The sequence below is a fragment of the Zootoca vivipara genome, chromosome 14 (assembly GCF_963506605.1).
Source record: "Zootoca vivipara chromosome 14, rZooViv1.1, whole genome shotgun sequence".
Lineage (NCBI taxonomy): Eukaryota > Metazoa > Chordata > Lepidosauria > Squamata > Lacertidae > Zootoca > Zootoca vivipara.
Genome location: NC_083289.1, coordinates 17083523 through 17095789, shown reverse-complemented (window position 1 = coordinate 17095789; position 12267 = coordinate 17083523). Strand labels below are relative to the sequence as shown.

Sequence of the window (12267 nt, the reverse complement as noted above, 5' to 3'; positions counted from 1 at the left end):
GTTCTGGAACTGTGATGGTGTCTCTGCTTGTCTAGATGGAGAAGAGGTGGTATCAGGGGAACCCCTGGCCTTTTGCATGGCTGGGATTCGCACTGCTGCACTAAGATCACATCCATTGCTCTGAGCACTTTTGCCTCTGGCCTCACCCACTGTCAGCATGCGACTCCCAGTAGGTTCCTCACCCCTGATCTACACCCACACACTGTTTCTGCCACTCTTATTGGCAAAGATTTCATCCGTCACGAGAAAGAGGCCCACACTGTTCATCCAAAACAGGTGTGGGATGAACCCCTAGCCCTCCAGATGTTACCGAACTACAACTCCCATCAGCCCCAGGCAGGGATGATGGGAGGTGTAGTTCAGCATCATCTTAGACCACACCTGGTCTAAAAGCCGCATGAGAAAAGGAAGCAGCAAAAGAATGAGACGTCTCTCCATTCTACACTCAAAAATGGGCTGAGGGAACTGTGCCCCAGATACTAAAAGTTTTGGAAACTCTGGATTAGGTAAAATGGAGCATAGAGAGAAATAAGCATCTACGGTAGTTCTGATAGTATGTAGATGGACCCGATCTAATACTCTTTTTAAACCTGTTCATTTCAAAGGTGGAGATCTGACCCTGTGTGTAATTCTCCTGTTGGAATGCATGGGAATTCAAAAGTGCTAAGCTGTCTAGATTGTGCCCAGTCTTAGCACTTGGCAGTGAGTCAGACCTCAAACACTTCTTATCCCATCCTTCCCCCCCAATCTTGGACTAGACATTGTCCTCTATTTGCTAATGTCTTTTAACGTGATTCTGCTACTAACTTTGTTATATGCATGGCATAGTTGTTAATTTAAAAAGCTGTTCGTTTTAAGCTACCTTTGAGAAAGAGTAAGCTTACCGTAGCAGTTTTCCACCTTTTTCTGCATGTTTCTGCGTTCAAATGTCTGTATATCTTTATTCTGTGTCCTAATCCTGCTCTAATAACCTCTTTCTCTTTCTCTCCTTTAAATTCATACTTCCATTTGCAGCTCCAGCTCTTTCAACTTCATGCTGTTCTGTAAAGAACAAGGGTGTAGCAGGAAAAACAAAAGCTTTAACCATTAAGTGCACCCTTCCTGGTGTCCAGGCTTTTCATTTGCCTCTGATGTGCTTGCTGGTAGCTGTGTGTGTGTGTGTGCAAGTGTGCAAGTGCAATTCCTCCCTCCCCTCTTGCTATCAGCACATTCAAGCACCAGCCTCTCCTTTCCTTGTAAAAGGTCATTTTCTGTTCATATAAGGAGCAATGAGATCAGTGGCCAGCTCTCAAAGAAATGTGCACCCAGTGGCTTGTATTAGATATTTTTGACTTTCCTTCTGTGGCTAAGGACAACCCCACACACCCAGTACCATATCTCAGAATGCTTCAAACCTCCCCCCCCCCCTTGTTCCAGATGTAGTCTGCCATGCAGCAGAGGAGTGTAAGCTGCTGCTGTACGCCAGGTCAGGCAGCTTCTCCATGTAACCTAAGTTTTACTGCTCCCAGCATATTACCTCCTCCCTTTAAACTGAAGATTTAACTGAAGGTACAGTGGAACCTTGTTTGTCGAACATAATCTGTTCTGGAAGACTATTCGACTTCCGAAAACATTTGACAACCCAAGCGCAATTGCTGGTTGGCAAAATCCATTGAAAAAATGGAGTAGGGAAATGGAGAAATGCGCCGCGGAAGCCATTTTACTTTTGAGGCGTGATCGAAAATGGAACCGTTCACTTCCGGGTTGTCGGCATTCAGGTTCCAAATTGTTTGGCTTCCGAAGCGTTTGACAACCGAGGTTCCACTGTGCAAAGATTTGAGCTTTGGGATCTTCTACATGCAGAGCATATGCTCTTCCACTGAGCACTGCTTCCTCCTCGTTTGGGAAGAAAGAACATCTAAATTCTCTTTTCAGCTGCGCAGAACTCATTGCACGGTTCCTTGGATCCTGGCCAGTGCGTAAAATGTTCTACAATTGTCCAGGATATTCCTGACTTCATCTGTCACCACCTCCAAGATCAACTTGATTCAAGTATATAGTCTGTAGACAGTGAGAGTCTGGCATAAGGCATTGGTGGGTAGCTTGTGCCCCTCTAGATGTTGAAGCATGGTCAGTAGCCAGGAGTGAGAGGAATTGTGGTCCAGCAGCACCCAGAGAGAACCTCTGCGCTCTCTTTAGAACTGAGGAGCTGGTGCAGTTTCAGTAACTAAGACCATCAGGAGGAAACCACAGTGGTGGGAATTGTAAGACGAAAACATCTCTAGAGGGCACCTGTTTGGCAATGGCTGCTGTCAATAATCTCTCCTTTGCTGTTTGAGCAATGCGCCCCAAACTTCTAGTACTTAGAGCACGTTTAAATTGGTCTTCCCCTCCGCCAGTATGATATTGCTCCTTGTTCATTCAACAGGTTACCTTAATGTTCGATGCTTTCACTCTACTGTTGCGTCCTGGCACAGAGTTTGGTCTTTGAACTTTTGGGGTGTTCTGGAAACTGAGTCCTGCCCAAATTGCTACTTTATTCCTTGTTCCTCCTAGTGGGCTCTGATATAATAAAACTCCTCAATCAAAGCCTTGTAACCAGTTGCCATATTTCGTCTAACTTTGCAGTTAGGTTTTCAACACTTCCCCCTCCCCTTTCTGTATTTGTCTGTCTGTCCTGGAGCTGACTTTTATGTACATTTGTCTTCACTGCCAGGGACAATCAGTTTGTTTCATGATGTCCAAAGGTCAGAGAAGGGAATTCTAAAAAAAGTTCTTTATTAACTCAGCTGCCTAGCAGTTTCCTGCCTCTTCGGAGAGCTGTGTTGAATTTTTGAATGGCTTCCCATTACAACAACAAAATCTCAAAGTGGTCTACAACAAGAATAAAATACAGTAATCAAATAAAATGTATTAAAAACATAGCGTAAAAACATCCAGCCGCTGGTACTGCACAAATGAAACTAATACTCAGGGATGTTAGTTGCCCATCCACAGTGATGACCTGCAAGCCACACTCTTCCCCCACTAGGGTGAGGTGTTTCTTATCTCCTTTAAAAAACAAGCTAATTCATTTTAGATTTGCATCTAAATTAGCACATGCAAATATGCGCCTTTTTGTTGTTGTTTCAGCAGTGAACGTTCTCTTATTTTGGGGGTGTTGCACAAGTGCCCCCTCTAGCTGTTGCTGGATACGTCAGCATCTTTTAAGTTCAGAGGAACACAGGGACAAGGCAGTCTTTTGGGGAGTGCGGAGTAATAGGGCATAAAAAGTCACAGTACTGCTTGGAGCCGGGTCACTCTCCCCCTAACGATCTCTCCTCAAAACCCACCTCTTCCATGAAGGTGTTGACTTTATCCCTTGGTCCCTCACCCTGGTCCAAAACTAAGCAGACATTTTAATTGTTGCTGATACACACACACACACACACACACACACACCACACACTTCCATTACGTCTCCATTTGTTTTCTCGCCCCACAATTGATGGTATGTTCCTGGAGCTTTGGTCCAAAGGTACCCACCTTTCTGAAGCCAAGCAAACCAGGGTCTGGCTCTTGGGGATCCCCAGTGATGCGGGATATAGCAATGCAATTAAATGTGTTTAAGGCTGTAAGCTCCTCAATGCAGGAGGCTGAGAGTTCTGTTTGATTTTTCTCCGTTATTTACTGTTTAAGTTTACCCCATATATTTCCCCTCGACCGCTTTGTTGCAGGGACCACATAATACTCGCTCCACACATTTGTAAGGAATCAATTTTTTAGCGTTGCCGCACCTATACTTCGGATCTCCCTGCCTTTTGAGATCAGGCAGGAGCCTTCACTGTACTTTTCGGCACCGGATAAAAACATTTTATGCAAGTGGTCAAGTGGGTATATATGGGGTATGCGAGTCAACTGGTCCCAAACTGTGAAGCGTTGTAACCTTAAACTTGTCCCAGTAGCGAATTGGCAACCAGCACAGGCCTCTGAGCAAAAGTGTTATATGCTGACAAAGTCTCGTTCCTGGCAGCAGTTACGCTGCAGCATTCTGCACTCCCTGCATCTTCCAGATCAACCTCAAGGAAAGCCCCACATAGAGCACATTGCAGTAGTCTAATCTCAAAGTAACCAATGCATGAACTACTGTTACGCATCAGATGTTGGGAGGGCAGGGTTATTATTGTAAAACCTTTAACTTAATCTCTGCCTTGTTTCAATCAATGGCTTGCAACATGAATTTATCTCGCTTGAATAGTGATGTGCTTAGGTAATTTTAGACTCTGGTTTCTGGCACCTCTCGGGCGGGTGCCATTGCGGGCCGGCAATCTCCCTGCCCGCTTCTTGCCTTTACATACTTCTGAGAAAGTATGAAAACGAACATTTCAAGTCAAAATGGATGGTGGCCAGTGTGTGCGAGTCTACACTTTTTTTTTTAGTTCTATGACTCCACCTAGCTCCTAGCCGCTCCTACCGTGTTTCTCCAAAAATAAGACACCGTCTTATATTTATTTTTCCTCAACCCCCCCCCCAAAAAAACCCCACTATGGCTTATTTTCAGGGAATGTCTTATTTTTTTCCTCCTCCTCCTGCCATGGTCGGCATTGCTATGCCTTATTTTCGGGGTATGGCTTATATTCCTTGAATGCCTAAAAATCCTGCTACAGCTTATTTTATGGCTACGTCTTATTTTCGGAGAAACAGGGTAGGTGCAATTGCTCAAGCTATGGGACAGAGCCAATTTGTATTTCCTTTTCTTCAATCCGTCTCCCATGTAGCGGCAGTGGGCCTTAAGCTTTTAAGCCAGGCCTCTACCGTTGCACACAAGCGTTTGCTCAAGGGCCCTTCTGAGCTGCCCTAGCCATCCGCCTGAATCTATGAGAACAGGGAGGCGGGGGCGCATTTATTTGACCTGCACCAGAACCAGGGGCAACCCCCAAACCAGCTAGGCAGGCGGCTTGCCATAGTTTTTAGCACCTCCTCGGGCACTGAATGCAGCTGTTGTTAAACCGGCATCCGTTTAGGGCTGCCCCAAGTCGCCTGGTGACTTGCTATAACATCTTCATGGTGAGTTCTGGCACCAATTATTTCGGGGGGGGGGGAGCACTGGCTGTAAGTAAAATGTATTGCCTTCTTTGCTGGCTCTGGGAGCTGCAACTGCTTAACTTGTTCCAGACCAGGCAACTGAAGCCTTTTCAGAGACCCAAGACCCAAACATGCATTTGGGGACCCATTTCTCAGTCTTTCACCATACATATGCATGGTGGTAGTATGCCTATTGCAACCCGCCTTGGATCAGACCACAGCACACTAGTGAGTCCTCACCCACCAATTGGAAGACCTAGGCAATCTTCAAAGATTATTGAGGAGTTGTGTTAGGGTTCTGTGTCTCAAGCGACTTTTAAGGCTGTCTGCAAAGACATGTTTTCAGTCTTATATAACCCCCTATTTCAGCGGTCAATGCCCCGCTTCAGATGTCATTATTTCAGTCTTATTTCAGACTATGAGTGGTATTTAAGCCAATTCATGAAGACAACTAAAACTAAAGGCGCACACTTCCAGCCTTATTGAACTGAAGTTCACATTTCTCTCTGCCTGTTTTGAGGTGTGTGATGATTTCAGGATTATTATTATTATACTTTTATGGCATGGAGCAGATCTCCCAATGAGGTCGCATTCACAGGAGTCCCTCTCTTGCAGAGCAGAGTGATCAATTGGGGCGTAGACATAAATTACTGGCGTGGTTATTATTATTTATGTCAGCCAATATGTTTTACATATTGTGAGTTAGCTGGGGCTCGGTGGGGATTCTTTAGTTGTGATTCCTGTTGGGGTGCTCCCCTTCCTTGCCCTCTCCTTTGCAGTCCCCTGCACACCCCCAAATTCTGTTCCACGGGGCTTCCAACTTCCCCCCTTCTTCTCTGCAGTGTGCTCCCAAAACAAGACCCTTAACAGCTTGGGCCCCAGGGTACCTTATTCCTTAGATCCCTACCTGATCACATGTGTTTAGGGGAGTGTTGCTGCTATTGGTCCCTTGTGGCTTAGATGCACAGTTTGTGTTCACCAGGAGCCATGCAGTCAGTAATGTGGGGCTGACTCTGTGGACATCTTTCCTGGCTGAGGTCAAACAGATCCCCTCCCTGTTGAACTTTGGGTGCTTTGTGAAGACCTTTTTAGTTCAGCAGGCTTTTTAAAGTAAGCCCCCTCTCCCGATTTTATGGATAATTTAACTTTTATCTTTTGTATCTGTTTTGTACCTCATTGTACACAGCTTAGAAACTATAGTGCTTTTTAAAATTTGTTATTATCAATACATATCCTGTGTATCAAAGATTTCAAGCCAAGCCGCCCAGAGTGGCTGGGGGAACCCGGCCAGATGGGCGGGGTATAAATAATAAATTATTATTATTATTATTATTCAACGTAAAATGAATTGTGTTGCAAGAAACCCACAACCATACATAAGGCTGCGCATTTTCTGGAGCTCTGTTGCTCCACTGCATAAGAAACATACCTCATTTTGCCGTAAAAAATATTGTTCTGTTGCCTTCCCTACCCTAACCCTTGCTATATTCATTTATTTAACCATATTACAATTTCCTATCTTTGCACAATCCATTTTTCAACAATTGGCGTTCCTCTTTTCGTTTCCCTTTTTCTTAAAAAAAAATAATTGTCCAGCTTCTCCGCTATGGAAAACAATACCTGTATTGTTTCATCTTCTGTAGGAGAAATAAATGAAAAACATGATGTTAATGTACATTGGACTGAGGGTGAGCGAGGAGTTAAATGATGGAACTCCCTCCTACAGCATTCAATGATGGCCACCAATCTAGATGGCTTTAAAAGGGGATTGGACAAATTCATGGCAGAGGAGGGAGAGGCTGTGTTCTACTTCAGGCATGGGAAACCTTGGCGCTCCAGATGTTTTGGAACTACAACTCCCATGATCCCTGATCACTGGCCCTCTTAGCTAGGGATCATGGGAGTTGTAGTTCCAAAACATCTGGAGAGCCAAGGTTGCCTAGGCCTACTCTACTTCCATGGTCAGAGGCAGTAATGCTTCTGGATACCAGTTACTGGAAACTGCAGGAGGGAGAGGGTGCTGTTGTGCTCTCAGGTACTGCTTTGGGGCTTTCCATGGGCATCTGGTTGGTCTCTGTGAGAACAGGATGCTGGACTAGATGAGCCATTGGCCTGATCCACCAGGGATATCCTTATGTTATTGGGAGAAGATAAAGCTTACATAGTTTCACACACACACACACACACACACACACACACACACACACTGGTGTTAATCACTATATGAATTGTTGAATTATTTTTTTTAAAGATCCACTCTGAAGCAGTGGCATAGCATGGGTTGCTGGTGCCCAGGGCAGGGAAAATGTTGCACCCCTCTGGTGGACTGGGCAGCTGGTGTGTGGGCTTCGGGGGAGGAAAGGGTGAGCCATCCCAACCTCATTGGGGCATTAGCTGCACGGAGGAGGCGCTGTCCCAGCCCTAAAGGCTCGGACCAGGTGCAGCTTGCTTCCCTGCAGCTCCGGAAGGTGGCAGGAGCTCAGCCATGCTGAGGGAGCCTGCTGTGGGTTGTCTGGTTGTGCCCCTCTCATAATTTTGCACCCGAGGACACCACCCCTCGGACCCCTGCCCACTACACCACTGCTCCAGAGGAGCCCCAAACCCTCTAGAGCAGAGTTTCTGAGGGCTGCACAGGAGAGGGAGAGGAAGGCTTGTTGGGTGAGCAGAAGTCTGCTGTGCTTGGGCAAAGGCAGTGTTTGCACATATCCCCTTATACTTCCGAAATGAAGCTGTGTATTGAGTCTCTCTGCTGGGTTTCCAGCACATGAAGTGCTCTGTGTGCATCCAGGGGAGCAAGCGGGGTGCAGGCTTCCTGTCGAGTAACCCCTTTGGCGTGGGAGATTTTCATGTGAGCAGCCATACAGCCATCATTTCCCTTTGCAAATAAATTTCCAACTGCCTCTGAATACGAAGCTAAATCTCAGTCCTCAGCTTGATTTCCGCCTCTTGTGACCGGCGGAGAGATTAAACAAGGTGGTGAGTGTACGATGGAGCCTTCTGGAGTATTTAAACGATGGAGGAATCTGGTTAAAGTTCTGGACGTGGCCAGATTTGGGTCTTCGTGGGAGGAGTTTAAACCCCAAGGGCTCAGGACCCGAAACTGCAACGTTCAGATTTTTGCCTTGTCTTTATCTCTCTTGCATCTTTTTGCTCTCTTTCCCCGCAGCTTCAGCATCAGATAGCGCAGAGCCATCCTCTGAAGAACAAGAGAAATCACTCGACAAACCAAAACAGAAAAAAACTCGCTGCTTCATGTGCCGGAAGAAGGTTGGGCTTACCGGTAAGTTACTTTTCATTTCAGTAACTGGAAATGCGAGCCGTAGATCAACAGTAAGAGCTGACTTCTGCCATTGAAATAGACACGTCTGGATCCTCTAACATTGAGCTCAAACCAGCCCCTGCCTTTTGCTCCCCCGAGGAGGTGGTGCAAAGCTTGGTGCTTTTGTGTGTGTCTTTTAAACTACAGTGGTACCTTGGTTTACGAACTTAATCCATACCGGAAGTCCATTCTTAAGACAAAGCGTTCTTAAACCGTGGCGTGCTTTCCTACAGCAGCAGGGGACTCAATTTAGAAATGGAACACACTGAACATGTTCTGCTTCCAAGACAAAGTTCACAAGCCAAAACACCTACTGTACTTCCGGGTTTGCAGCGTTCTTAATCCAAGTTGTTCATAAACTAAGCTGTTCTTAAACCAAGGTACCACTGTATCTTTATAGCAGCTGCTATTTGATGCGTCTTATTATTAATGCTAATTACGGTAGGTAAAGGTAAAGGTAAAGGGACCCCTGACCATTAGGTCCAGTCGTGACCGACTCTGGGGTTGCGCGCTCATCTCGCATTATTGGCCGAGGGAGCCGGCGTATAGCTTCCAGATCATGTGGCCAGCATGACAAAGCCGCTTCTGGCAAACCAGAGCAGCACATGGAAACGCCGTTTACCTTCCCGCTGTAGCGGTTCCTATTGATCTACTTGCATTTTGACGTGCTTTCGAACTGCTAGGTTGGCAGGAGCTGGGACCAAGCAACGGGAGCTCACCCCGTCACAGGGATTCGAACTGCTGACCTTCTGATCAGCAAGCCCTAGGCTCAGTGGTTTAACCACAGAGCCACCTGCTCTTAATTGTTAAATTGGGGTTTTTATAAGACTTGTGTTTTTTTAATGCAAGTTTTGTTAGACTTGTAAGTTGTACATAACTTGGCAATCCACCAAGCTGAAGGGCAAGTTGTGAAGGTTCTGAGCAAGTAATAATGAAATGGTGTATTTATTATTAACATTACTGGTGTCACGTTGTCGCGGTGCCCTTCAACTTGCGATGAGCTGACAAGCAGCCTTTCAACCAGTCTGATCTGAAATGTGGTGCAGCAAATTACTTTGGGGGTCCCTGCAGCACAATATACACCCAGAAGGCTTTGTTTGGCCAGAATCGAGTCTACACTTCCAGAACGGATGCTAAATACATTACTTCTTGCAAATGAGCCACCATAACTGCTAGAGGTCCATGAAAATTTTGTGCCCCAGTCTTTTTAGACCCGTCTACCTGTGTAATTTCTGAAACCCAACGGGTACGCGTTGCTTTGTACACGGGCGTGTGGCTGAAAGGACTCCCTTGGGAGGGGGCTGGCTCGCCTTCCTTGGAGATTTTTTAATTGGATGGGTGGCCATCTGCCATGGATGCTGCAGTTGAGATCCCTGTATTGCCAGATGTGAAATACATAGACATTGAATTCAGCTCTCCTACCCCACTAAGAGCTTTGAGCAAAGGAAGTGGACCCCCGCCCTCCTCCTGACCCCCAGGCCTCTTACAGCCTCCCTGTCTTCTCTCCTCCGCAGGATTCGAATGCAGATGCGGCCACGTTTACTGCGGCGTCCACCGCTACTCAGACGTCCACAGTTGCTCTTACAATTACAAAGCGGACGCAGCCGAGAAGATCAGAAAAGAGAATCCTGTAGTCGTCGGGGAAAAGATCCAGAAGATTTGAACTGCTACACTCTAGCTGGAATATTAAACAAAAACAAAAAAAAATAACAAAAAAATATGACCATCTGCAGATGAAATTGACTTGAGCTTCTTCCCCTCGCCCACCCCCTTCCCATTCTTCCTCCCCTCCTGCTTTAGTCATGCCGAATCATGCATGTCCTCCGAAAGCATAGGTCCCCCCCTCTCCCTTTTAGAACATGACTAAACTTTATTGCAATGCCCCACCACCACCACAACAGCTGAAGAGTTAAGCAACCTTTACACTTGTGAGATTCACTATAGGAGTCCCTGTGGGGCCCCTGAATAAATACGATGGCTATTCAAGTATTATCCTTTTGAAATAATTTTTAATTTTAGTCGAGTGCAGAGGGCTTTTTATAATACCGTCACAGAGATATATCGGAAGGCAGCAGCGCTTTTGTTTGTGTTTCTCTCTCTTCTGTTGTACTCAAACATGCATGCATTAACCTGGCCGTTTTTGTTTTTCGGGGATTTTCCCCTCTCTCTTTTTTTGTATATAGCTTTCCTTTCCTTTTCTCTGCAGCACGATTCCCCCCCCCCAAAAAAAATAACGCCTCGTACGGCACAACTAGCGATCAGTAACTGAATGTATTTTAATCATTGCGGCTGCTTGGGTTTTTGTTTTTGTTTTGTTTTCCGTTCTCCTCCCCCATTAACAAAGGTTTATACATACGTTAGCATAATAGCTTGTTTGCACCCCCCCACTACCTATTTATGTATGAATCATTTGTAATGAGTGAGTCTGATTGTGTGTGAGAGAGAGAGAAAGAAAGAGAAAGAGCGAATTCTGAGATTCTAAAGTTTGCGTGTGGGAGTTTTGTTTTTCCTTTTCAAAGAAAACTTCTAGGATATTTCTTCCCACCCCCTTCTCCCCTGTGTGTGTGTGTGTGTGTGTGTGTGTGTTCTGGGAGGGGGGAGGGCGGGGGGTTGTCTGCACTTCCTTGCCGACTGCAGGTTTTCTTGGGGTTTATGTTATTGGGTCCTTTATGTACACCAATATGAAGAATGATGAAGTTTTAACTGTATTGTATTTATGTTCATCCACGTCTTTAACTTTGATTAAAATAAAATTTTCAAAAATTGGGATTTGGAGGCGATGCTACGCGTTGCTTTGTACCCGGAAGGACTCCCTCGGAAGGGGGTGGACTCTCCTTCCCTGGAGATTTTTAAGCAGAAGTTGGACGGCCATCTGTCATGAATGCTGCAGATGAGATCCCTGCATTGCAGAGGGCTGGACTAGATGGTCTCTCAGGGGCCCTTCCCACTCTACAACTCTATGGATGGACTGTAGCTCAAGTGGTAGAGTATCAGATTTGCACCAGGCAGCCCCAGGTTTAATCCCCAGCACCTCCAGGTAGGACGGAAAGGGTCTGGAATCGGCATACAGAGCTCAGTCTGCTGCAGTCACTCATACAGAATCTCTCTACCCTCGTCACACCAAACTACCTACGGGACCACCTCTCCCGGTATGCCCCTCAGAGGACATTAAGGTCCACAAATAATAACATACTGGAGATCCTGAGTCACAAGGTGGTTAGGCTGGCCTCGACCAGGACCAGGGCCTTTTCAGTACTGGCCCCGACCTGGTGGAACGCTCTGTCTCAGGAGACTAGGGCCCTGCGGAATTTGTCATCTTTTCGTAGGGCCTGCAAGACAGAGCTGTTCCCCTTAGCCTTTGGACTGACGCAGTCTGACCCCGGGGTTACCCCCCCCCTAAGGTTTTATCTTATAATGGTTTTATCTTACTTGCAGATTTTTAATTTTAAAATGGAATTTTAACATTGTATTAATCTGCATTTTAATTGAATTGTTTCTTTTATACCTGCGTTGATATTTTTGTTGTTAGCCGCCCTGAGCCCGGTCTTGACTGGGAAGGGCGGGGTATAAATATTATTATTATTATTATTATTATTATTATTATTATTATTATTATTATTTAAAGTGTGTGGCTTCCCCCCCCTCCCCAAGAATCCTGGGAACAGCAGTTTGTTAGGGATGCTGGGAATTGTAGCTCTGTTTAGGGGGTCAACAAGAGAAGTCATGTGTTTTAAATGTATAGGTTGGAACATTGGTCCAGGAGCACAGGTGGATGGACCCAGACCATGTGTGGTCCTCAGCCGCTCTCCCTTTGGCCTGCCCAAGCCCTAAAGCTTTCCCTGCCATGCCCAGCTGATTGGCTATCACTTGGATGGTACAGAAAACACCACTGTTCTCAGACTGTG

The 12267-nt window shown here is 46.0% G+C and overlaps 1 protein-coding gene across 5 annotated transcripts in view; it reads left to right on the top strand.

The window, feature by feature from the left end:
• The window catches only part of ZFAND6 (zinc finger AN1-type containing 6), a 68356-nt gene extending 57227 nt beyond the window's left edge, over window positions 1-11129 (top strand). For all 5 annotated transcript variants that reach the window (XM_035130723.2, XM_035130722.2, XM_035130718.2 and 2 more), the window contains 2 exons: window positions 8210-8323; window positions 9877-11129. In XM_035130723.2, coding sequence (XP_034986614.1) covers window positions 8210-8323; window positions 9877-10025 — 263 coding nt within the window. In that variant the 3' untranslated portion in view covers window positions 10026-11129. The remainder of the gene's footprint in view (window positions 1-8209; window positions 8324-9876) is intronic.
• Window positions 11130-12267: the final 1138 nt, after the last annotated feature.